The sequence below is a fragment of the Mycteria americana genome, chromosome 2 (genome assembly GCF_035582795.1).
Source record: "Mycteria americana isolate JAX WOST 10 ecotype Jacksonville Zoo and Gardens chromosome 2, USCA_MyAme_1.0, whole genome shotgun sequence".
In the NCBI taxonomy this organism is placed as follows: Eukaryota; Metazoa; Chordata; class Aves; order Ciconiiformes; family Ciconiidae; genus Mycteria; species Mycteria americana.
In genome coordinates this window covers 139,893,960-139,921,263 of record NC_134366.1, presented here as the reverse complement: position 1 = coordinate 139,921,263, position 27,304 = coordinate 139,893,960, and the positions used below count along the sequence as shown (strand labels likewise).

Sequence of the window (27,304 nt, the reverse complement as noted above, 5' to 3'; positions counted from 1 at the left end):
TAGTTTGCATTAGTTTAGTCTTTCAAGGAAGCATTGCAATCACTGTTTTAAGGAAAAGGTGGCTCACTTTAATAAGTGACCACAGGCATTGGTCACTATTTAACAGGACATTCTAAAAAAGTAATCACAATTTGTTCGATAGTAGTTTACAAGTGGATGGTATACATTAAGATACAGAGGTAGAAGTTCACTTTTACAATGCTTCACTAATACAGATTACCAAATTATTCAAGGCACAAAATTGTTCGCTTTACAAAAAATACTGTAAAAATGTCATTTGCTGTTCTACAATGTGAGTACAACTCAAAAAAAAAATCTTTACACCCTTCCATATTCTGCATGTAGAGTTGTATCAGGCGTTATTCTATTTTTCCTTTGCTAATAATTGGCATATGACCAGCGCTTACATAAACAGTTTGTATCTCAGCTGAGTTGCTTTGTCTTTTAGGCACAAGTCCAGTTACAGAAATTTAATACAACAGCTTCCTCGGGGGGTGGGAGAACTCTGTCGGAAGTAAGAATGAGGAGGAAGAAAAGAAACATGTAGTCCATAATATTAGATTGGACTCTGACATATAGAGGGAAACAGAACAGAGCATATTTCAAATCAAGTGACTTAAAAAGTCAGTTTAAATTACTGACTGCATTCCTAGAAAACCAGATGCCCAGTACAAGTTTGCTCTGAGAGTATTTGAGACATTCACTTGCCTTTGAATTGGCAGAGATTTACAAATTTCTTTTTATCTTTGTTTAAATAGAACACACACAATTGCTACAAAAGAGAATTACACCACAATTTGGCCATGTGTCCTTTAGAGAGCTTGGGTGAACAAGTGAAGAGATGCATTCAGAAACTGTCCTTGAATTTGCTAAAAAGTCATGAGCAGTAGCTTAAATCTCATTATTTCCCTCCCTCCTGCTTCCAAAATAACATAGGGAAAGACAAACAATTTCTGAAACATCACATCTTCTAGTTGGAGACAGCTCTTATAAACCTTGGCAGGCTGAGGAAGAGATATCACACAGTGCATCCCTACAAGAAGTAGTATGACTAGTTTACTGTACATACAGTGATATTCTAAAGGACAATGTTGGCAGCTACATTGTAAATTCACTTTGCTTACCTATCACATTTTCCAAGTACTCTAGTCGCTTTTATTTACAGTATATAAAAAAACCTTGATTTTCAGAGTTCAAGACACAGGTTTAGGACCCAAGAGAATGCCACAGTAAGATGTTGACATTTGCATCTGTTAGATGCAAGTGCACTTCGCAATTCAGTCATGTAACATTACATCGTATTCACCTCTAAGTGTTAGTCCATCCAAAACAGTGTGTTAAATTCCATTTTTTGCTTCATTGTTGTTTGTAGCCTGTTTCCTTTGAGCGATGAAAGGGTACATACACTTGTCTGCTCCCAAAAACCGGTACATGCAGACAACTGCTTCAAAGGGCAGAATACTGTGAAAAAGAGGTTATAAAACTTTTAGAAAACAGCTTAAACCAAAACCTCTGCTTACACTACGTACTTGGTCTCCTTAAAAGCAACATAATAGCTATTGGAAAGGCTTCCTAACAGACTTTTATTTCACAGAGATCCTTACAGAGAAAACTGAAATTCTAGAGTCCCAACCACACAGGCAAGCAGAAAGGAGGAAGAAGCTGCTACTTCACATGCCTCCAAATTAGACCAGATTTCCTGCTGCTTTGTCACAAGCAGTGTGATAGCTTAGGTTAAAGGGGAGGGAGGGTGGGCAAGGGTATCACAGAAAGCCTACTAAAAGCAAAGCATCTGCTCAAAGCCACATCAGCAGAGGTCATCAGATATTTAAGATATTCTTTAATGTGGGATTAGTATTAGTTAATGCCATTCTTTGATCACCAGATGTCTAACAACCTTGACTTATATTCTAAACTCAATCATTCATCCTCAAAAAGAGAGCAATTTCCTTTTTCCCCCTCCAGATAAAATTCCAAGAGGTGACTATATGATGGATACCTGGCTACAGACCCTCCCCTCCTTCCCAAATCCACAAAATATTACCTTTATTTCAAGTATAGTACTCAGGGTCTCTAGTGAAGGACTAAGATAGGATTTCCTCAGCCCCTGGAAATAGTGGCAGATACTCATTCAGCGGAAAGCAATGCACAGAATCTAGCCATTAGGAGTAATGATCACTGAAGCACTGAGAAGTAGATGTCACTGGTACAGGTGTCCTCACTGCCAGTAATACTGCTTGTGCAGTAGCCACTGGAGGGCCTTTGATCTAAGTGCTGCTGCCTGGGGCATGGATTATGCAGAAGCTTTGATCTCCCTCTTGGAAGCTAAAGTGTTGAACGCAAGACAACCCAAAGGGCCTTTGATGTGACTGTTGCTACATAAGGCACTGCCTGTGTAGAGAGCACTGAAGCACCCTCTGAGCTTCTGGTTGAAGAAGCTAGTTCTCAGAGATGCTGACAGTGGCCTTGATTTGTTGGCAGAAGAGACACATACATACTCTCTTCCAGGAAAGAGAGTTGAAGGCTCATCTAGTCTTTGGTGATCCTGTCCACCATGAGAGACTTGAGGCCGAGGAGAACTGCTGCCTTGTAAGTGCAATAAAAATCACCAAGGTTCTCAGTTTCAACCATCCCTCGCAGAAGGAAAACAAGACAATGCTGTATTTTAAAGCTTCTTCCTACACACTACAGATTAAAAAAAAAAAACAAAACAAAAAAAAACCAAAAACCAAACACCACAGACAGCTGTGAAGCTCCTCTCTATAAACTAGAATGCAAGTGATGTTGTATCAGTAGAATTGAGCCAACTGCTGTATTACCCTGCATCACTGAAATGTCAGCCTGGTTACAGATTAAACAGAGTTCCCATCCAAAACCTGTATTGCGTTAGACAGGACAAAGGAGGTAATTCCTTTAAATAGCCCTTCCTCCAAACTTAGACCCTGAAAATTGATTCTGAATGTGCAGATTTTCAGTTTATCTACCATTTCTGTGCAAGTCCTAGAGAATCTGCAGGCAGGGCCTCCTACACACTGGTTCTAGAGACAAAACAGCTAAAGGTTCCTTTGCTGGAAGCTGCCTCATACCCCATTCCTAAAGAAGAACCTAAACAATGGAAAGAGAAGTCTGTTGAAAAGAAAATAGGAATCTAAGGAGAATGGAAGATACCAGAAGGGCAAAACAAGGATGCATAATACAGGGGATCTCAGTTTTATGGAGCTTCCTAAGCAAGCAACCTACACTCATGCAAGCTAATCAAGAGACTTACAAATCCTAACACAACAGCATCTATGGCCTGTGTGGGTAGGAGAGTGTTTGTATCCAGAAAGTGGACATGCTCATGTATTTTACTAGTATTCTGTAGACTGTACTGCCAATTAACTGGCATTTCAGCTCTTACCTTTTCATGAAGGTGACCATATACATGAGGCGAGGTGTGCAGATCATTGGCTGATCTGTAAGGATAGCTCTCATAGCCTGCTTCACACAGTATTCTGGTTTCAAGGGTGGAAGGAAAGGCTCAATTTCTTTTCTGAAATATTTTATTAAGACAGATTAATAAAATACACAAAGGACCGCAGACCTCAGTGAAGAGTTCATTAACTCACTTTCTCTGGAATGCCTCAGCAGGTACAAAGACTTCAATTTTTTTACATTCACTGTTCAGTTACAAAGATTATAGCTCAAAACTTGTGTTGCCTAAGTACAAAAGGACAGAAGATACTCACTGAATTCAGAAAGTCCCTTTTTTGAGTCAGGATTACAGATCACACTAACATATATTAAAGCAGAGATAATACTTATTTTAATATTTTTATGGTAGCAGTTTAGCTACCTTCGAGTACTTTTACGACACCACAAACAGGGCAGAAGAAGAATTTTACTCACCTGATCCTACACCCTCTGAACATTCCTGTATCTACAAGATAAGGGCAAACTAAAGTTGTTTTGATTCCGTCCTTTTCAGCAGCCTTCAATTCATGGCTCAAAGACTCATGGAAACCTACAGCTCCAAATTTGCTGGCACAATAATCCTGCGTTGGCAATGAACAAGGCAAAAAAAGGCAACTTAAAAAGGACAGATATGAATCATGTTCAAAGCCAAAGCATATCTGAGGTGATTCTGCACAGATTTTCAAAGCAACAACAAAAGACACGCACTGAATAGAGCATCACATCAACTCATTTATCACTTTACTTTTGAGGCAATTAGCACAGAATCATGAAAGCAGGAAATCTCAATGTAGGAGGATATTACCTTGGATTCAGGTCTTTGAATCAGGCAGGCTCACATGGCAAGTTACTCCAATTACCAGTTTGCTTAATATTAAATGTTACAACAAAGGACTGAGATACCTAATACTGCCTTGGGTCAGATTTGGAAAAAGCTTGGAGAGTTGGCAGGGCATATGTGTAAAAACATTAAATACTTTATTTTTAAGGTTAGTTTCAACAGAAGATATAATGGAGATTTGAGTGTACTATTTAATTTTCAGAAGAGGATAAGCTTGTATATCTCATAAAAATACTAAGTTCAGCAACATTAAAAAATAATTGCATAGACAGCAGTAGCATTCGAGTTTTCTGTTGGATGTGTCCACCTCTGCTGGTGGTCACACCCACAGTCTAGGAAATTCTTTGTAGTTTTCTCAAGAAAGTAAATACTCTAAAAAGCCTTAAGTTACACCAGCTTCATGCATTTCTGTTATGAAGCACTGCAGTTTAAGGTCCTGGACTGAGCCTTACCTATATGCAAAGAAGCCTGTGCTTATGGGGTAATATGACCATTATTCCATTAGACACATTAATTCACTTTCACTAACTGAATACTTTTTGCTCACACTTGCGTTTGTGCTAATGACCCAAAAAGCAAGATTATAGGCCGTAATCCTAACCTAATTTTATGTACCAAACAGGTCTCACAAACTGGTGTTCTCAAACAGCTGCTAGCAAATAGACAACCTAATGCTTATAACTGGGAGCGTACTAAAGTATGTGAGATATTCTGGAAGGAAGGCTGGCAGCCATTTCCTCACAGAAACAGGAAACAGAAAACATTACTTTTGAAAATCCTTGCCTTTCACTTCAAGCTAAGCACTGAAGATCTTGACAGGAGTAGATAGGTGGGCACCTTTCAGGTTCCTAAATTTATCAGGTAATTCAAAGATCATTTAGCATTCTGAAATTCTTAGCCTAGGCTTTCACTCTAAGTGACAAGTCCACCTGCAAAGTAGGTGAATACAGTGGCTGCCGAGTCCTCCGGATCCCGCTCACAGGGAGCCATGAGTTGATATGGTACTCAGCACCATAGCTTCCAAGTATCTTTGAAGATTTGACTTTATTTTCTCTAGCTGATAATACAAAGAAGCTTACCCTAAGCAAGAAGTGCCAAAATTATTGTTAATTATAGTCTAACAAACCTCCACTCCAGCAGTACTGAACAATCCCAAGGAACTTGCAACTGTCACAATGTGTCCATGATTCATTTCCAGCATCTTGGGAAGGAATGCTTTAGTGGTCTACAAAGGAAAAAAACAAACAACACCAAACCAAAATAAAAAACCACACCTTGAACATACTACATTAGTGATAAGTGTTCACTTCAGGGTTCAGTTTATTATCAAGAATTTAGAAATAAGATCACTGTTCAGTTTTTGAACTTCTGAGTTTGTCAAAAATGCCAACAGAAAATCTACAGGTTGTTTGTGAATTCAGACACCAAGGCAGCAAGGATTATATCCCCAGAAATCCTAAGGTTAAAGGATCAATTCAGCTCAGACATGTTTATTTTTCTGCAAGAGACTAGTTATCAGAAGGAGATAATTTGACTCTAAAATGGAAGTCACATTTTTTTTAAGACAGAAAAAGGAATGCAAAGTGTTTAATTATGCCATCCAGCACATCTGTGTTAAGACAAGTGCCGATTATCAGTTCTAATTATTGACAGCATGTTTTGGAAGTTGGATATGGTTAGTTTTATCCAATTAACTTATCTTGGACATTTTACACTGAAAGAAATACTGGAGGCAGAGTTTTTGCTGATGTTACTTTTTACGTATAAAATACAGTAAACTTCTACTAGTCTAAATTACTTTTCATCTTAATTAGTATCCATAAGCATTGCTGTAACTAAAAAGACAAGATATACATTTCTATTATCAATTCCTTATTTTAAGAGTTTCAAAATGAAACAAAACAAATAAAACAAAAGCAAGTCTCAAGATTAAACTTTGATTTTAACCTCCAATTTTTATGCTTTGATTATAACAAAGTTTGTTTCTGTTTAAAAACCCAAGTCAGAGTTAACACCTTTAAAAAAATTAAGTTTTAAGCAATAAATTGAAGGCATTTGCTAGGAGATCACCTCTGCTAGAATACCTACCTTTGTCATATCTGTTTTCTGAAGCTGACTCAACACTTTCATTTTTTAAATAAGTATTAAGCAGAGTACCATATATGCTAAAAAAAAAATCAATGAAGTAGTAAGATGGTATGTGTAGTTATGATTTACTTCAGCTTCTATGTTGTCAGTGTACTATATGAGATCACTTTTAAATTGCCAAAGAACTTCAGACAATGCTTTTTAATCACAAACATGCCTAGTTAATATATAAATCTATTCGTGACAGAGCTATTATTCTATTCTAATTCACTCAGTACCATGAATGCTTAATCCTTCCAGAAACCTGGTCTTCGCATGTAATTTGGATACAAACTCAGAGCATGCAAATGCCCCTTAAGTATTTGCTACTTGCTTAATTGTTGGTCTGAGTCTTGTCAGCTGCATTCTTAAAAAGACATGCAAGCTACAGCTGAATCCATCTAATTCCATTCTTATGCTGTCTGCATTTTCCAATCACAGACGTCAGGACAGTTTTGCTCTAATGATTTTCACATGTTCTTGTACAACATTTTTGCCTGCAGGTGTTAAATGACTAATCCAGACCTCCTAACACCACACAAAAGAGTGTTTTCACTGGACAGCTGGCAGATGATAGAAGATTAACAGACCTCCTGACTCTTGCCTTTTCTACTGTTGATTCATACAACTCCTAGATTCTATTCTGCCATAACTGCATAACAAAGCTAATTATAAAAAATAATCTGAGAGCAAGCTGCCTTGCATTTGTTTCTTTCCTCATGGCAGGGATCTCTAAACCTCTTATATAGAGCCTTGGACAAGAATTTAGTTCTCTGTTAAACTAATCTGTGCCAGGCACACAAAGTTTCAGCCTCTCTTGCCATGTTGCATGGCAACAAAGCCCAGTCATCACAAGGCAGTGCCATCTGAAAAGGTAAGAGGCTTCGCTTGGACGGCACTGAAGTTTTACAGCATGTTATTTATCTACAGCCTGCCTTACACACCCCAACACTGATGGTGTGTATGCTAGCCCTGACCCTCCACGCCATCCCTGTTAGAGATCCATGCTCCCAACTCAGTCCTGCTAACAATTTACTCCCCTCCGGAGCATCAGTCAGCTCCATCAACAGTTTCCACTTATATCTCAGTTATCTGTCCACATCACCTCAGAATGATTGATTGCCACCTCGCATTGCCAGAAAGCTTGATAATGCAGAATGAAACTCTGGCTGAAAACAACAGCAACTACAGAAATTAAGGGGCACTCACCTTGGAGTTTGTCTTGGGGGAGAAAAAGAAGGGAAAGAAGTAGTAATAGATTTTTTCCCTACCATTTTCAAGGCATGAATCAATGTTTTCTTCTAAGAGATAAAAACAGGCAAGTGCACCAAGGTTAGTTGGACTGGCTTTTATATTGGCTTTACTGTAACACTGTTTTGAGTATGAACTATAACTAGGTGTCCATAAATGTCTATATTTATCTATGGCTGAAGAAGAGAATTTTCACAAGCGTATATATAGACACGGGAAATAACCAGAGCAACTGCAGAGCAGTAAATTTCAGAAAGCCTGGTCTTAACCATGCTACACTCCTTCAAAGCATAAAGATTACAAAGACTGAGATTTCAGAGCTTGTGGCTGAAGTTACCCTTTTTCACTCAAGAAGAGAAACAGGCACATGACAAATAAACCCTGTTAAGGACACTTTTAGATGATGTCTTCAACAATTCAAGGGCAGACTGCACAAGTCCCAGCAGCAGAACTACAGTCACTTCACCTAAGTTATCTCTTAAAACGCTATTTACAGCCACATCGGAAAAAAACACAGCTACTCTGCTCTGAAGACAATTAGTAATTCACGGAAATCTTCACGTGAGACCTCAGTGTTCTGAAACAGCCTGTTCATAGCAGGCCTCTGTACTTTGTCATGGGACATGATCCTGCAAATCCATTTAAAACCTGAAGTTGAGGCAGTCTATAAAGATAGCACAACTATCATATGTACAAAACTTAGCAGTCAACTATCAACATCTCGGCTAAATGGATGACAGAGAAAGTCATCTCGGCTGCTGCCATCCTCCAGCCATCTGCTACAGCTGGGAGTCAGTACTTGAAAACAAGCACTGTCAGCAGCAGACACACCCTATGGGGGGACACATTTCCAGTCTCAGAGTAAAGGCTTGCCCACTGCTCCTCCCAGCCTTCTCTTGCTGGGAAAAACAATCCCAAAGTGAAGTTATTCTCTTTCGTGGTATAAGCAATCCCCAAATAAATCAGTGTTCTTACTGAGCTTCTGGCACAGCCCACTTCCTTGATCAAAGCAGCTTCCTCCATACTCTGGTCCCCAGTTTTTCTGCTTCTTACATAAACCAGATCAACCTAGTTTCTTGTTTCTAGTTTCTTTCAGCTTCAGCTACATCTGCCTACCAGACCTGAAGTCTTCTGTGTGCTTGTTGTGCTGCTGAGAAACTAGTTAAGAGTTTGACCAGTTCAGAGGCAAGATGCCTCCTGGGTGGCCTTCCCATCTGGAGTTTGTCTGAACAGGTAGCACAGCCCACATTAGTCTTCTGAGGTGATGCATGGACATACTAATCCTCCATAAAAAAAAAGTATTAGAAGATACCAAGCAAGACATGTGGTATTGTCCATGACATTAGAGGTCATGAACCAGGCCCCCAAAATAATTCAAATCAACTCAAGTGATTTAATCAAACTATCTGCCTTCTGGTTTGATCCTTTAGGTTTCAGTTTTACCTCTCACAGCTGCAGAGGAAGACATTTAACCAAAACATTTAAGTACTTAAAGTCAGAGCTGGGTCTTTTATTAATGAAAAACATAACACACTTTTCAACACTGAGGAGAAACCGGTAAGTAGAATACAGTGGATGAAAGGAATTGTGTTGTGATGCATCAGGGAAGTTATGCAGTGTCCAACAAAGGGATTTAAGTTAAGCATCCTCTTCACTCAGAATTAGCTTTTTCTTTCTTTCTTTTTTTTAGAAAAAATTAAAAACCCCAAAAGCATAGTGCAAACATACGTTTTCTAACCTCCAGTACAGTTTAGACACAGCAACTAGGTAGGATAGATAGAACATATGAAGGTGTTCTGAACAGAGAGTAGAGGTAGATTTTCAAGTTAGTTTAATCTTTAAGGTTTTTTTGGAGCCTAGAGATCAATTCCTAACCTTCTAAGCATTTTCCTCTATGCTTCTGAATATATCAGTAAGAACAAACTATTATTCCCAGTAGCTGTAACGAAACATCTATTTCACGTGCACACAGCTTTAATGACTTATTTCTCACAAGTGTGAAACTGAACAAGCATTTACATGTCACTTCATAGCTTTCGTAATCTGTTCTCAACATTTTGGTTTACGGCAAATTAACTTCTAACAGTCTAGCACTTCTTCCCTCCCCTTCCCCAAATTCTTTAGTTCCATTCTTAATGAAACAAAACTCAAAAGATTGTGCAACACAAAGAACAGCACAGCTGCAATGTCAAGACAAATTAGTCTAAATACAGCAAATGAGAATATGAAGAAATACTGTGTTTGGGAAAGTGATTTTTTTTTTTAATTAAATTTTGGATTAATTATTCTCAAAGTAGAAAGCAAACATCCACAGAAAACAATGTTAGCTGTATGCAGCTCAAGACAATGGATACTGAATGCAGAAAGCACACCGAAGTGGAAAAGTACTCACTACCTTGTATTTAGAGAGTTGTCTTTATATCAAAGAGAAATAAAGCGGGTACCAACAAGTAAGGTCCTTTACATATCTATTTTTCAATACAGTAATTTTTTTCATACTTTCTGCCTTCCATCAATGTTCAACAGCCCTTTTAAACTATTTTGATGGCATAAACAAGCTGCTTTACTGTAAGGCAGAAATTCCTTTATGACAAAGGAATAGCTCATTTCCCATACAGCCCCTTCAGGTAAGGAGGATGGAGCATGGTTATTTTTCTGGGGCTGATCAAAACAGGTGAATTTTTACATTGCTATAGTTATCCACAACAGTGGTGTACTGGTATAACAGATAAGACATTTCCTCCCAAGCCACAGCTATTCCTGACTGCCAGGACAGCTGCAGAACAGTGCAAATGAGCACAACATTTGGGTAAATGTATTGTTTCATCTTCATGTTAAACGTTATTTGGCCATACCCAAGAAGCAAAATCAGTGTGATTAGTCAAGGACTCATCCAGATGACTCTGGGAACTAAGGTACCAGAGATCATAAAAGACTGCTGCCATGCACATTAGCTAATCCTATAACTACTATCATGAAGCAAAGGAGCCTGTGACAAGAAAATGTTGTTCCAAGTTTTTGTCTAAAATACACGTTACATCCTCTCTTCCCCTCAGCACGGACATTCAGCCTTCTTTTCTTCTCATTCTTTTTCACAGACCACAGAAGGACACACTGTAGGTTCGCCTACTCCCGTGCAGGACAGCACATGGCCACTCATTCCACCACAGAACAAAATCCAGAGATTTCCACATGCCCCAATTTCTTTTTCCATTCCAGTAACTGAGAAGGAATGCACAAAGGTCTGTCAAAATAGCACCTCCAACTCTTCTGCAGACAGGCTGTGGCAGCCCGGCCTAAAAGTAGGTTTGTCCAAACTGGGTAGTATACCACTAATGCACTACTGTACGTTAAAAAGGAAAGAAAGGTGCCCGAAAGGCAGAAAAAAAACCCACAGCAAGCTTATCAGTAAACAGACTGAAGTTATTTTCAGCTACAACCATACAGCCCAGCTTATTTCAGAAGATAACCACTTTAAATACATTTTATAAACACAGGGTAAAACTTCACTTACAGGATTACAGTGAAAGCTATCGCCAAATAGTTTTAGAAGAGGCCTTGAAAGTATACCCTAGAACTGTGTAACTCTCAAAGGAGAATTTATTCAAGTTAGAGGCTGTAATATCCAAAATGTCTTCTCGCACACCAAAGCATGCAGTTACAAGCCTGGATTTAACCATTTATTCTCTTTCTAGCTTTTTTATTTGGTTCCAATGAGAACTGAGAGTAATTACTTGTCGTTTGCACTATCATGTCAATTATTTTCCCCATATTATCTCCACATCCTTCTTAAATTCCATTATACAAGCCTCTCTGAAATATTAGGTTAAGGTGAGATTAGTAACTGTGCTAAGACTACATGAAAACACCAAGTACTGAGTTGAACACTAGAGAGAGCACACAGCACAAAGGACATGGCTCTGCCAGTAACAGGCTGAATACAGAAGGTAGACAGAAGTCTACAACTACTGCTGACCTTGCTAACATAAGGGACAAAAGCTGTGCTTTAAAGGAGCTCAGATGTCTCTGCTGACTGTTTTCAAGAAGTCCTGGGCCCCTTCTGGATAATTAGCCACTGTCTAAGTAAATATTTGAATAGCTGTGGAAATTAGTGCTATTTTTGATCTTCAGTTTCTATTCTCAAGAAATGATAATTAAAAATAGGCCAGAATTACCCAGTCTTCCTAAAGTAATGAATTAAAAAAGAAAGTCACAGATTTCTCTGGATTGTTGATGGATCTACCCAGATCCTTTCGGAGCAAAAAGGATCATGAGATACACATGACGTCCTCAAGCCAAGCTTCCATATAGACAGCCATATTAAAAGTGTGAAAGGAAACTATTCAAGGATTGCCCTCAAATGTGCCTTGAACAGGCCCTGCATTCAAAACAAAAAGCTAGACCTTCCAATATTTCATTTCAAAAGGAGTCCCTTAGTTATTTAGCTCCTGGCAGGCAACACAACCTTCAATTTCTCACTAAAGCTTTATTTGTCCTTCACATAAAAACCCACTGTTTTGGGGCCATGGGGATTCCTTTAATATTGAACTACAACAGCAGTTAATGCTTAACATACATGCACAGTAATAATGTTACAGTTGCCTTGCAACCAGAAGCTCATGAAAGAACAAGACAGACTTAAACAGGAGTCTATAATGATGACAAGTATGGAGGAAGCAAAGCCATCCCCCCCCCAGTACTTTGGATATCTTACATTTGCAGACAGAGTGAAACTACAGATAAGATCTACCCAGGTTAAGAGGTGAAGGTAACAAAATAAAAACCCTGAAGAATTCAGTCACAATGAAAAGCAACATCAGTTAATTTAAAACTGTATTTGATTTACAGAGAAATAAGCACCTTTTTTCCTCTCTCCAACTTTGCATGAAATACTGCTTTGAAGTACATTAAGTCTTAGTAAAACATAAGCTATTACTTGAATCACTTGTTTTTAATTCATTATTAATTCATGTTAGTAATTAACGTTCCTGTTTTCTCCACCCTCATGACTGATCCATACACATAAAATCCTCTGCTTCTCAAGAGACATACTTAATCAGCTGAGAAGCATCAAAGCTGTACAAAACTAGGTTAAACCTTATTTACTGAAGTTTGTAAGTGGGTTTGTTAGTAGTAACAAATATCTGTCGTGCCATTTGCTAAAGAACAAGTATGCTACAGTCCATATTTACATTAATATCTTGTTTAGCATTTGTAGTGTTTAGGGTCCAATCGCAAAATTTCTTCAATTTTTAATGACAATAGTTACCACTGTTTCCTGTGAATGGTTCAGTTATTGTAGTGGTTCCTCTTACATGGAGTCAACTCACGTTGAGTATATCAGAAGAAAGCTGAAACTGAATTAAGTAGTTTCCTTAATCAGAACTTAGTGCCACAAAGCTGTTTACAATGGGTAGACAGTACAGATAAGATAAGTAATGCTATTCAAAAAAAAAAAAACCAAAAACACACACACAGGAAACTAATACCACTAGTTATCTTTCAAACATTAATCATTGATTTCCACTCTTTACTACTAGAACTAATTATGCCATGCCTAGGGCGACTGAACATTGCCTAGCTAAATTGCCTTTTGTATAGTTTGTTAACAAGGCTTAGCTGGAAAAGGGTTGTGTCTACAGAGAGTGGGATATGAAAAGTGCTTAGGGAAGCACACTGCAACTGAAACTTTTGTTACCGTTACCTTATCACCTCACTACACTGCCTCTCCCTCCCCTTTCTTTTAAGGGCTTCATTTCCTGTGATCTTACCCCAAATTGGGTAACTAAGACTGGAGTAGAAAACAGCTTTGTTCTCCCTCTCGTCTGCAGTGTAGGTTAAGTACTCAAGAACACTACCTAAATAATACAATTCCTGCTTCAGAAACTTTCTTCTTGAGAGTCAAGGTGGGAAAGGTATCATTACCTAAGGTTTACGGTGGTCTGCTGCTAATCAAACTCCCAGTTGCCTTACATAAAGCTTTTCTGCATTCCCCACCATTGTATCACTCTAGATTTTGAGTGCACCTTTACCTAGGGCAGGGGTTTAGGTACATATAACACAGCCAAAGGTGGCCCCGATTTCTCCTTGAGAACATTTAACTTCTGTTTAGAGATGCCACTACGTTATATGCTTTCTGGGCATGAAAGAGTTTAGGTATTCAAGCTGAACTACCCTTATTATTTCTACACCAGCAAGTGAAGTTAGAGCCTTTATGTTATTGGTATGCAGTCTCCATCTTTCTTCCTAAGAGGAAACAGATTTTAGATTTACATGCTTTTTAAATTATTTCCACCCTCAGGTGTCAGGCCTGTCCTATAAAGTGTCTGATCTTTCTAATGACTATATGCCACCAGCCATTTCCGTGGAAGCATCTAGATGCCTTTAATGGACATACTTGTATATACACTACCATACATGCATACCAACTTGTCTGCTTTCACCTGTACTTGCAGATATCGCTTTGTTGATGTATAACTGCTTCATATATATGCAGCAGTATACATAATTGTTTAAATCACCAATTGTATAGTTAGACTTCTTCCCTCCAGTTTTTGCAAATCTTTGATTTCATATGGCTATGAAAAAATGAAGCACCTTCTCACAGGTTGCCCAGAGAGGCTGTGGAAATCTCCATCCTTGGAGATATTCAAAAGCCATCTGGACACAGTCCTGGGCCACCAGCTCTGTGTGGCACTGCTTGAGCAGAGGGGGTGGACCTGATGACCTCCAGAGGTCCCTTCCAACCTCAACCATTCTATGATTCTCCACTTAAGTCGAGTATACCAACTCCTTGCTCAACAGCCCATTCCTCCTCTTCTCACAGAGAGAGAAGTTCAAAAGCCAGCAGAGACCTTGCACTCTTTGTCCCTATGTTAACTGCAAGTTTACCAACACAGAATCTTAACTAACTGGAAAGGATGCCACTTCCTCTGCCATATCTCTCCTCTATCTCCCCTACAGGAGCTCTTGGCTGTAATAAATTATCCTACTCTGTCTGAAACAGTGTCTGTTCTACTTCCATTTCTCCTTCTCCTTTGGTCTGAAGTCCTTTCAGCTGGAGAGAGGGTCCAATGAAGCGGTGTAGAGCACCTAGATGAATTTGTTGTGGAATTAACATATTTTCAGCTGAGTCCAGAACATACACATACCATACTGTTTTCAGAAACTAATGATGTCCACCCCAGCTATTAGATGCCCTCCAGTAACGACACTCCCTTGCCAGCTTCTTAAGGGCATCCTGAGCCCTCACAGACAATTCTGCCTGCTTTGAATTTTAATGGCTTTTAAAGCTTGGACAGAGCAATCGCATTGGCTTCTTGACAACTAGTAATGAACAGAAAGACAGCATCTCTGCTTTAACAGTGTAAAAGTGCAGAAGTTGCCAATGATGTTTGTTGTGGATTTCAAATGCCAAACTAATCTAAAAGGTGAGAAGAATTAGTAGTAGGTAAGATGGCAAGGCAAGAGGGCTGTTGGAGGCCCAGCTATGTGTTTAGTCTGCCTTACACTGCAAAACAAGCAAGATACAAGTCTAGACTGAAGTGGAACTTGGGAACAAATGTATACATGCAGACTTCTCCAGCCAGCACAAATTTAAGGCATAACCAAGCATGAGAACTGTAGCTTTCAAAGTACTCATGCTCAAAAGCTGACTTCTTCCCTCCTGCCCAAAGGCATCTTATTAGACAAGTTGATATTTATTCACCACAAATATTAATCTCATTATACTCTCAGACTATCATAGCTACCAAACCACAATTACTATTCAATTTAAAGCAAGTATTACAGAGTTGGCAGCAGCCACTGAAAAGTAACATGCAGTTTAAAGAAAGCGAATCCTTCTGCTCAGATCTACCATGTCAGCATTTGAGCTTTCTGTATACCCAGGACTAACACAGAGCTCCAACATGGCTGTGACGGCCCAGTTAACACTCCTGTAAATTCAGGAACTTAAGTTACAGTCCCAGTAGGTAGCACCACCAACCTTGTATTCTTCAGAAACAGGCAGATCTATCAGTAAAGACAACCTAACTTTCATTTATTCAGATGTCAAATTTGAAATTACTTTAGTGTTTGCTGGTGAAGTGATATAAGAAGTTAACACTTGGCTACCCCTTTCCACAAAAGCTGGTTTAAGCTCTGTTGAAGTCAAGCAACTAGAAATTCTACTTTGTTTATATACTGACAAATGGCCACGTCAAAGGATTTGTAGCATTTCAGAGCTATGTTGACATTAGTGTAACAAACACATTAGTCCCTCACCTTCATTAGCACAAGTTTGCAGCAAATGTCCAACCATTTGGAGAGCAGTTATTTATTGCCAGCTATTTGATAATCTTGACAAAAATGAAAACATGGCCCTATGAGTCAGTGAAAAATCCACATAAATTCATTTTACAACTATTAGATAAGAGCTCAGAATATTCTGTTCTGTGAACAAGAATACAATCCAACTTTTAAATACACATTTTTCTACAGCTTGCCATAAGCTTAGTCATCCTCTGGAATATTTAGTAAAACTTGGTATTTTAGTCCGCATGTTTCCAAAAAATTACTAGAGAACAGTACTGTCAGAACTACTTACGGAAAATATGAAGTCATCATTCATGTTTTATGATTTATGTAACAGACTTTTCAAGAAGTGGCTAAACAGAAAAAGACTGTCTCACATTTTATAGATACCTGAAGGCCAGTACCTCCATAGAAGTGCAGTTGCAATAGTACTTGCATGCAGATGAAAGCTGAGTCACTTTACTCATCCTCTCCAACTCAGTCACTAAGTCATTGTTTTGAATCAATTACTTTATAAAAAGGAAAGTGATTATGCCCTGAGTATCTCATGAGAGGAACAAGATTAGAAGGAAAGCTTCCCTTTTCACATAACAGTCTTACTTAGTGGAAACAGAGAAATAAAGAAGATATTATAGTTGAATGGAAATTTAGCTTCAAAGTTCATTGAGGGAACAGTAAGACCCTAGAAGGCTCCAACTTACTATGAAGTAACTCACTGAATGAGAAGTAACATTTTTAAAATGCATGGAGATTAGACATTTTTAAAAAACAGAAGGTGTTCCTGTTTCATACTTCTCCCCACCCTCCCCAAAAAGGGTCTGCAGAAAATAAATAGTCTTAGCAGGTAAACTTTCGCTTCACAAGCCAACAAAGGCTAAAATAACACAAAAACTCCAGCCAATACAGTGACCAAAACAGTGGCTAATACAGTTTTCAAAGATTCTACTTGCACAGGCATTTTAACCAAACACCAAACTACTCCTTTCTTGGGGGTGAGTTTCCAAAGACAGAGAGATACTTCCTTCCTTTGCCTGCCTGTGGAAACTATGCTCGTTTCCCACAAGCTGAAACACTGCTCTGGCCTGTTTTTTCCACATTCAAACAGTGTTAGTACAACCGATTTCCAGAGAAGTCAAACAGTGCAATAGGCACAGAGATCATTGCTCTCGACGGTACGCAACAGCGATCATAGTATCAGTGCAAGACAAATAACCTAGAGTTAACATTATTTGATGTGCTCAGAAAACTAACTTACCTTTATCTAAGGGTTTTTAATAGTCTGTAATTAAAATACTGCAATCTCTTTAGAAGTAGAGTTGTTACGTTCAGATTGTTATGCCAGTGGTGGATTTGCTATAGCTTGGAACCATTTATGACTATTTAACTATTTAGACCCTGTAAATCCTATTCCAGAAAATCTCTCCAAGAATGAGGTTTCATTAGACAGCCGCAGAGGTCCTGTTCACAGCTATGTGGTTTTATCCTATTCCCCCTCACCCTTTCCCCAACCCCCCTCCTTCCACACCCCCATTAATGCAAGCCTGAAATGTTGATAAGGTGATTCTAGTCTCTAACTAGAAAAACTAATCAACTTGGCCAAGAAAATTAACAGCTTTCCTCCCCGCCCTCCAGACAAGTTAGTGAGCTGAACAGGCTCACCCAAGGATCAGGTGAATACCAAAACTAGTCCAAGGTAAGATGCAGATTCAAGGGGTGGTCCCACATGACAGCTTGCCACCAGTAAGCTACCTTGTAGTTTCATCCTAAGTCAACAGAATTTTTGGACAAGTTACTTTTAAGCATACGCTCAAGTGCTTTTCCAAACCAACGCTGAAAGGGGAGTGCTCGAGAAGCTGTCACACAAGTTCAAACAGATGGGAGCAGTGACCAGCACCAGGGCACATTTAGGTGCAGAATTCAACAGCCAAACAAACTTGAATTTCAAAAGGCTCACACAAAGTCAGCCACCTCAGCTCTGCAGCTGTTCCGGCATTCCTTGGCCTACCATGCCCTCCCATCCCAGTTGTGATAACTCACTTGTGTCAAGTGTTAATTTGACTGGCATATAAATCATTATACTAATATAATTATTTACAAGAACAAAGTGTTCATTCAGAAGTGTAAGCACAGATGTAAATCTCTCCACCGTTTGTGACATATCTGCTTTCAAACTAAACCCTCAGAAACTGAGATTCTACCAATCTCAAAGTCTATGCCTACTCACCTACATTGTAACTGCATTTGGAAAGACTTTCTTTTTTTTAAACAGACTAAGAAGCCTAAGGCCACAGGTAAAGGCATATAGCATCGCACGTAAATCAGCTTCAGTTTGCCTTTGCAGAAAGACCTCCACCATTTTTCACAAGAGACAGACAGGTATCAGTAACTCAGTTTTACCATCAGTGTGAATAGCCAGAAAACCTCAAAGGTCAAGGGAGCAAGGTTTATCAAGAGATTGATGCTCTGGCTTTTACACACAGAGGACTGTGGAAATGTTTAGTACTAGATACACATAACAAAAACCTTCCCTCCCCCCCAAAAAAAAGCCAGAAGTGAAATCAAAGCATGAGAAGCATTGGGAAAGAATAATACTTTCCAGCTGATAAAGATAAAAGTAGAAAAGATTTTAAAAGTGCAGTCCTAAAATGGCAGGGATGATGCTGGAAAACATAACATTCATCTTTCCTCAACCTGTCTAGTCAGACTAATGACACTGAGAGCTACAGAAAAGGATTGCTCACCCACACAGATCAGTTAAGACAGGTCTTAGGCAGTGATGCAAATGCTGGGTTAGCAGGACACTTAGCCACATCATAATTAGGATTGCTTTTCTCCGCAGTTGAGCACATGAACACACCTGTCTTTTCTAGAAGTCTGTTACAGTCACTTGGTTATTACAGAAAGTTAACAACATAATGAGATCTCATTAATTTAGCTGCTGTTCATAAAATAAAAGCGGATGTTACTTGTAGATAGAAGAATCTGGAACTTTAAAATTCATTGCTCTCCTAACCTCCACAGGACAAGAAAGGCATACACATAATCTTTTAGACTGAGTATTTCACTGAAACAGCGAAGAGTCACTCTCTCCACTTCTGGCGAGGTTAGGCACCACGCTGGCAAAGACTGTCATTCCATTCAAGGTTTTCCTGTCTCCCCAACTCCTTCACAAGAAACAGCATAATATCAGACCAAAGTCAGTGCAGAAGTTTTTGCTTACTCAGCTGGCCTACCTCATTCCATAAGAAGCAGGAATTTAATCATCATGCTGATCGCTCATCCAGGACCATTTCTTCAGAGTAGATTAGCAATCCTGAAAGCATTCATACAGTTTGCTGACAAGTCTCCGACCCTCAGAAAAAAGTCACAGGAGACTGAAGAGTGAGATTATCCCAAATGCCTTACCTCTGCAAGCTATACTGCAACTCCAGCTTTATTTTAGATGGCTGTAGAATTGCAAGCCACTAATAATTGATTAATACTTTAAATATGTTTCAAATAGTTTGAGAAGTCTTGGAATTGTCTCTTCAGGATAACTTCCCCTTTCCTTAACGGAATTTTCACATTGCTTTTCTGTGAAATATTACTGTTTTTACCTCTTCAAGCTTCATATAGTTTAGTGCATGGAAGTAACTGGCTGATCACACCTTATGCTACCATATTGGATACTGATCTACAGGCAACAAACAATCCATGGGTCACAATCTAAGAATCTCTATTTTCTGTCTTTTGAGAGTCTAAGATCCATGCACCTTTCAAATGGTGCAGCATATTAATTTCCAAAGTATGCCCGAGAGAAGCTGTCACAAAAGCTCGGGTGTAACTGAAGCAGTTTAAGGAAAACATTCTGAATGGTCATTTCAGATTTGTTAACTGACTGGGATGAAAATCAAATACTTTACATCATTAAAGAGAAGGAAGGGAAATACATGAATTTAGCTGCTGTTTGAACAAAAGAGGTAGCATTCTCCACCACACAAGGAAGATGCTCTAGCACAGAAAGTATACATAGGAAGGTTGGTGTTGTGAGTAACGTGTTCAAAGAACCTTTGATACAATTTTCCCACTGCCCTGATGGAAGTGTTGCTAATTAAACAAGTCACAAGCACAATAAGCTGTTTTGTTCAGACTCCTTGATACATAACTACTCATTTATCATCAAGGTACAGTAGACAATGGAGAACCATGGCTGAACAGCCTCAATAGACCTCAGGAACTAGAGTTGAGTAACTTGTGGAACAACTACAGTTCAGTGGGCAGCACTCTGGAATCCCAATTATAGGTGCTGGAATTCATGTGATTCCTACACAAGGCAAATGAAGGGGCACTTTGCATAAGACTAAGACCCACCTACCACCCCATCCCAACATGCTTAATTATGTTTGCTGACTCTCCAGATGAGTACACATTGTCCGAAGAGTCATTTTTATCCTCACCCCTGTCTACTCTGAAACTGATACAAGATCGCTTCTACAGCCAAAGCTTAGACATCCAGGTACCTAACTAAACGGTTTGTGTTGGTGCCCCCCCAAAAAGGATCAAAAAACTGAAAAACTTTCAATGATTTTTTTTGAAAATGATCACTACAACTAAAACGTGACTACAAGGCTAGATTACAGATACACACAGATTGCAAGATACAGGTTACAAAATTAAAGATTGCATGCTGGTGACAACTGTGCTTGATACAATGATAGACGAGCGTCTAGCAGACCATAAAATAGATCTATGAGAAAAGCTCTGAGCTAGTAGTCTTGTGCCCACTCAAGCTCCAGAAATACATATCCACCCATTTATTTTCTAAAACTTGTGTTACATACATTCCTTTATAAAATGGGAAAGTGCAGTTTTCTAGAGCATGCATCTGGAAGATAGTATTTTTTCAATTGATAGATTCCCTCTATTTTCTTGAGGAATGAACTCAAGGACATATGAACTGCAGAACCATACCAAAGCACTTAGAATTTTTAAGTACTACTAATATGACTATTTCTGCAGCTAAGAGTATGACTGCTTTTTCCTTCATATTCACTACCCAGCATGCTACCACAGTATATGAAACACATGTGCTGTCCAGGGTAATTTACTGGTGGCATGTAGTTGGAATTATTTTGCAAGGGAAGAGTTAGTTTTGATGACACTTTTTGGATCACATGCACATGTTTTGCTTGAACTTGATCCAACTCATTTTTCAAGGGAAAAAAAAGTCAAGAATGTGTAGATTAAACTCTGCAAGTAAAGTTATGCATCTTGGGATACATTATAATTAAATTAAAAAACCCCAAACAATTAAAGCAGCTAATTCCACTCACCCAAAATGCTAAATATAGCTAGCTGGCCTATCAGTGGAATATTGTGTCTATTTTATCATAGATACTAGAATCCTAGAGATAAAGACAAAAATCAAACTGCTATACCAACAGGCCACAAGACTCAGCATGGTGTAGTTTCAAATAACATAACTTAAGCTGTCTTTTCTTCTGTAGAAGATTCAGTGTGCACACTAAGTGTAATATTTCCATACTTAAACTAAACAAACTATAGGCATAAGTGAGCTTTATTTAACACCAGGGAGCTTGAAGAGACTAGAATAACAATACATCAGTATTGATACATTATAGATAATTATAAGCCACTTATTTTCCAAGGCTTTAGCAATCCTGCCAGTCTAATTAGACTGACAACTACAGCAGCTGCATAAATAGGTATTTGATTTAGTAATTCTGCATTAACTTTCTTTCCAAGGTACATTTAAGTTTTAGACGATTTATGGATGCCCTAATTACTTGAGTAGTATTTGCCTCTACTCAGTATTTACCTCTTCCTGTATCAATGTCAAGCCACCTAAAAGATCTGTTCAATTCCTACAAAGACAAATATACCTGCATAACTTAAAAAAAATCAAGTAGTTTGTAAGTGAATGAACATAACTACTGCAGTTAAGACACCAGTACACAAGTCTTCAAACTCTGGGCCCTAGTCTCTCACTATGTGGATTTCTTTTTTTTTTTTTTTTTTTAATAAATATGACAGAGCTGGAGCTGAATGCTTTTGCTTCCCCCTTTTGGCAAGTTGAAGAGAGCTCCTCTAGGAGGAGAGTTTAAGCTGAAAGTTTTGGAGGATCCACATGACAGGGAAACACAGATCACTGTTCTCTGAGTGGAATACTGAAGATCTGCTGTACACAAAGACCTTCCCGTCACAGAACTTCACAGACCCTGATCATCACCTTGCCCCTGCCCCTCCATCAGTCCCATTCAACGACCAAATCTAGAAGGATTTCACAGGTACTATGCTGATGTACAGTATTAATACCTACTTATCCAGCAATAGCATTATTCTTCCAGAAAAAAAGTATTAGAGTAGGTACAAGAAGCTCAAATTGTCCTGAAAGTTTGTACAGTAGTTTTATTAAACACAGATCCACAATCTAAAACACAGTATTTTGATACTTCATTTAAGGTTTATTGTAATACCACAAGAAAGAAAAACTGTTATTGTTATGTTTGCTTAAAACCAATTAAGCAACAGCTTTATCTTATACTGTGATTTAAGATTTTTCAAATCTGAATCCCAACATATCACAGGAAGAAAATTTCTTAGTCTGCAGAACTTCAGTTCCAGTGATTGACAAGTGCAGCCAAGTAAGTTGTTATTCTTGCAACAGACTGGCAGGAAAGATAGTGTTACACTCCTGCTACAGTTTTATGCAACTGCAAATTATAGTAAACCAGAGCTGGCTCATTTCAAACCGGGAATGGATTTTGTCCCTATGTTCTCAATATCAGAAGCATTTGAGTTATCACAGCATGAAATAACAGGTTTTTAATACTGCAGTGGATTTTATGCTGTGGAAATTGCTACATGATGCAGTGGTGACATGTTTATATAGAACACTCATAGGAAGGATTATACAAATCATGAATGTCAGCAAAATGGAAAGCATCTGTTTAGGCTGTGGCATGCTGCTAAGGCTCTCTTGACTGCCAGTTTGTGATACGGTACACAGCCCAGTTGGAGTCGCAACAGCAAACCAGTGACAGACTTTCATGTCACTGCCTACTGCAGAAGTTGGGCAGCCTTCAGATCGTAGCTGCTAACAAAGCAAGCCCAGATCACCTGCATTGTGCACAAAGAGCAGGCAATCAATCTTATTTCAGATGTTTCAAGGGGGCAGTACTAGAACCCCATTTTAGGTTTTTATATAGAAGCACACTGAGGCTTGATTAATGACCAAGGGATGAGGAAGAATTTCCCCTGTCACACATTAAAAAAACCAACAAAAACCCAGGAAGTACAGACACTTAACTACTGAAGCAATATTACATGGAAGATCCATGTCTTTATAAAATCCATTTACAGCTTTTTGGATGAAACACCCTCCAAGAATAGTTAAAAGCCTACATAATGCTCCAGAGTATTAGCTTTGCTTTTGGACCACCAGTTTAGCTGACATGGAAAAGACTAGCTGTATAAGACTTCACACATCTAGACACATTGTTCTATTTAAGTCAGCATTGACTTGCATCAAAAAAGTTGGCTTCAAATCAGCTGATTCAGATGATATCTCATGAATTAAGTACTATTACTTTTAATAGAAGTCCACCCACTGTTGGTCAAGCCAACCTTTTCTGGGATCATGAAGAGGAAGACAAGGGAAAAAAGCTTTGCCAACAGCAAAAAATAAAAGGAAAAGCAAAGCAGGACACAGGATCTGCAGGAAGTGTACATATGAACAGATCCTCAATTAAATATAAAGGGTGTTGACTGCTCCCTAGAAGCTTAAGCCAAGATGTCAAGTTCCACAGTTCAGATCTAACTATACCTTTGTGGAGTAATTTTTTTTTTTAAAGTCACTTCACACTGTAACATTTAGAAATGAATGAAACTGTTACGGAAACCCAATCATAGCAATACTAGACTAAGTTTAGTTTTCTATTACTGTAAGATACTCAGAAGACACAGAGGGTGCTTTAAAAAGGTCTCTGAAACAATGTTATAAATAAGTGTATGACTTCGGCCTGAAGGAAGAACAGCTGGAGAATTTAGGATCCTCCCATATTTTAATTCATGGTGATGTCATAATTTAGAGTTCTTGGAAGCTTTGTCAATTCGGCATTTAAACCACATCAATAACAGTCATTAAATCTAGTGCACATCTCTGTTTGCTTAAGCATCAATTTAACTTTTATGAAGGGGAACACACAGAGCTCTTAGTCATATAAGCTTTCTCAGAACTTTTCAAATTGCCTTAAAATATACTTTCAGAGTTTAAAAAAAGTTTCTAAACACATTATCTCGTGTGCACTGAAGTTTAAGCACTCTCTCTGCAAGCTTCACAATACATTGGAAAAAGACTGCTCTGCCATTAAGTGTTTCACAGCACAGATTTGAAGGGGCTCCTTTAGGGTTATGAAACAGCATTTCACTTCCATGTTAAAAAAGTTTGATTTGGGAGGGTCTTCTAAGTTTTGAAGATGAGGCATTTTACAAAATTTTATTATGAAAAGGTAAGACCAGCCAAAGAAGGCTTAAGTTGAAGTATATTCCAGATTGCTTAATCCTTTGATTGTTATGCAAGTGTATTTCATAACCTTATTTGAAGGACTAAAGAACAGTTTTAATACTAACAATGGGCTCAGTCTGACAGCTAATGCTAACCCAAGTGTGCATCATGCCCTCCTTTGACACTCCAATTTATGTAACTCCACACTATCATGGGTTTAAAAATAAACCACACAGGAAAACAAGGTTTAGACAGACAAAAAGTGTAAGATCACATAGCTTGTTCTCCTTGATTAGCATCTGCTAGTTATGGAGACGATATCACCCCAGAAACCCTATTAAAGATTTTCTTACTTCTACTGTCAGCCCCCAGAGAAAGCTATGAGGACAAATATGCAGGATTCCTGAAAAAGTGTTCTTGGCTTGATTTCTTGAGAAATCTTTTTCGCCTTTCCTCCCAGCCTTCAAAAGGAACAATTTGCCTCCAAGGCAATTCAAACAACATTTCCAGCAGGGGTTTTAAGTATTTTTTCCAGAAATGTGCAAGTTTGCTATTGTAACCATCATTAAAACAGCATCTTAAGGCTGCTAACACGCTGGCAGAAGACTATGGGAGGAAGGCTGAGAAGTCCTTCGTTAACAGTAACAACTTTTAAGCAGATTCAGAGGTTATGCTTGCAAAGGATTTCATATCCAGGGCTACAGAAAAGGGCACCAGACTTAGAACTCTGGATTCTAGGAGGATATAGCTGATTTAAAACTATTTCTTAATAATTTTAATACCCACCATTCCTGTTAAACAGAACAGCAAGTTAAAAATGAGAAACCCACAGAGTGGTGAGCTTGCAAATGAAAGGGAGCAAGTCCAAAACTCAAAGAGACAGGCGTTAAGCAACAGCAGCTAATTTCCCAAAATTAACTGACAAAAAGGGCAACAGAAAGGAGTTTATAGTTACCCAGAAGTGTGCGTGACAGTTGACCATCATGGTCCTCTCAATAAGCTCATCAGGACACTCCAGAAGATGGTGCCCGGAGACCACACCAGCATTGTTAACCAGGACAGACACCTCGCCAACCTCCTTGCGGACCCTCTCAGCTGTCGAGTAGACATTTTCTCTTTTGCCCACATCACAGGTGTATGTGTAAACCTGCAGGTTGCAATGGGGCAGCACATCTTTTTCTCCATCTCCAGCTACTAAGGAATACAGACAAGAGAACGGGGGGGGGAGGGGGGGGAGGGGGGGAGGAAAATAAAGTTCTTACTTGTATTTTGACATTCAAACAAGTAGTCGAGTGGAAACAGCAAATGCATTTCCGTTACAGTAAAACTTCTTATTTACTTTGGTGTCACTACAGTAGACAAGCACTCGTCTATTTGCTATTGCTGCCAAAGTGTTTTAAAAAAGCTGCAGGTTTTAAAGCCGCTGTTGGAGCCCAAGACTACACGAAGCAGGTCTCCACCGCTCACCCATCGCGGAGCCCGGGCACAAGGCCGGCCCCGGCTGGCAGAGGCACTGACAGGGCGTTTGACACCCCTGCGCCCGGCGGGCTCCAGCCCGGAGCCGCTCCCACCTGCCCGCCGCAGGTGAGACCGGGTCCGGGCTGGGACCCGCCGGGCACGCAGCCTCGGCTAACTCTTCCCTGGGCCGGGGCAGGGCCGGCGGCTGGGCAGGTGAGAGGCGAGGGGCAGCGCCCGGGCCCGGGCCGGGCGGCGGGGACAGCTCGGGGAGCCCGCCCCGGCAGGCCGCCGCTTACCTCTGGGGGCGGCGGCGGCCGCCTCGGCCATCTCCCGGTAGATGTGGCGCACCATGCCCGCCGTCTCCTCGTTACTCTGCGTGTTGATGTCCCACAGCACCAGCAGCGCCCGGCGCCGGGCAAACTCCAGGGCGAAGAGGCGGCCCAGGCCGCTGCCCGCCCCGGTGATCAGGCACACCTGCCCCGCCACGCTCTTCTCCTTGGGCCGCACCAGCCACTTGGCCGCGGCCAGCACGAAAGCCCACAGCACTCTGAAAGTCACCACGAAGAGCTCCAGCAGGATGTTCATGCTGCCGGACCCCGGCTGCGCGGGGGGACCCGCGCGTCCCGGCACGGCCGCCCGCGGAGCCCGGAGGGGACGGACGCCGGCGGCGCGGAGCCTCCCCGCGGCGGAGGCGGCTCCTGCTCGCCGCCCGGCTCCCCCACCTGGGGCCGCCCCTGCCCGGGACCTCCCGCTGCGGGCAGGAAAGGAGACTCCGCTCCCGCTGCTGAGGGTCCCGCTGCGCCGCCCGGGGCCGGGCTCCCCCTCTCCGCGCCGCTCGCACTCGGAGCCGGGCGCCGCCGCGGCCCCGCGTCAGTCACACACGCCACGGAAGGAGCCCGGACACGGCGCTGCCTGCCCGCCCGCCGCCTCCCCGTCCCCGCGCGCCCGCGGCCCCGCTACTGGCAGTGAGCATCTTGCTCGCTCGACCCCCTATATAGGGCGGGCCGGGCGGCCGAGCCCCTCCCCCGGGCTCCCCAGCCCTCCCCTGGGCCGGCCCAGCCCGCCCCGCATTCCCGGGACCCCCCCGCCCCGCCGCGGCCCCTCCTCGCCCCCCTCGCTGGGGCCGCCCCCCTCCGCCCCGCCGCCGGGGGAGGGTCCCGCGGCCGTGCCAGGCCTCGCCCGACGGGAACGGGCCCGGCCGGTGCTCCGCGCCGCTCAGGGGCGGGCGTCCCGGCGGCTCCCAGCGGCTCCCAGCGGCCGGGGCCGGGCAGAGACCCGCCTGCGGCGCGGCCGTGCGGACTACATGTCCCAGGGTGCGCAGCGCCCCGCGCGCCTCCCGCCCGAGCGCCATCTTGAGGCAGCGGCCGTGGCGG

At 40.8% G+C, this 27,304-nt stretch overlaps 1 protein-coding gene across 3 annotated transcripts; it reads right to left on the bottom strand.

Annotated features, from left to right (window-relative positions):
* On the bottom strand, window positions 1–26,896 carry RDH10 (retinol dehydrogenase 10). Of its 3 annotated transcripts, XM_075494813.1 has the most exons (7): window positions 26,228–26,896; window positions 25,429–25,667; window positions 5,421–5,519; window positions 3,889–4,034; window positions 3,401–3,532; window positions 1,307–1,461; window positions 1–505 (listed from the first exon to the last, which is right to left on the bottom strand). In XM_075494813.1, exons 1-6 carry the CDS (start codon window positions 26,514–26,516, stop codon window positions 1,338–1,340), a joined length of 1,029 nt encoding a protein of 342 aa, XP_075350928.1. In that variant the 5' UTR covers window positions 26,517–26,896; the 3' UTR covers window positions 1–505; window positions 1,307–1,337. The 3 variants fall into 3 exon arrangements, with proteins under 3 accessions (XP_075350928.1, XP_075350927.1, XP_075350929.1); XM_075494812.1 differs by having other exon boundaries at window positions 1–1,461; XM_075494814.1 differs by having other exon boundaries at window positions 1–1,461; window positions 25,429–25,664.
* Window positions 26,897–27,304: the final 408 nt, after the last annotated feature.

Coding starts and splice junctions, on each gene's coding strand:
- RDH10 (XM_075494812.1), bottom strand. CDS start 26,516: ATGAACATCCTGCTGGAGCTCTTCGTGGTGACTTTCAGAGTGCTGTGG. Junction 25,668..26,227: donor GGCCGCCGCCGCCCCCAGAG/GTAAGCGGCGGC, acceptor TGTATTCCTTAG/TAGCTGGAGATGGAGAAAAA. Junction 3,533..3,888: donor TTCAGAGGGTGTAGGATCAG/GTGAGTAAAATT, acceptor AAAATATTTCAG/AAAAGAAATTGAGCCTTTCC.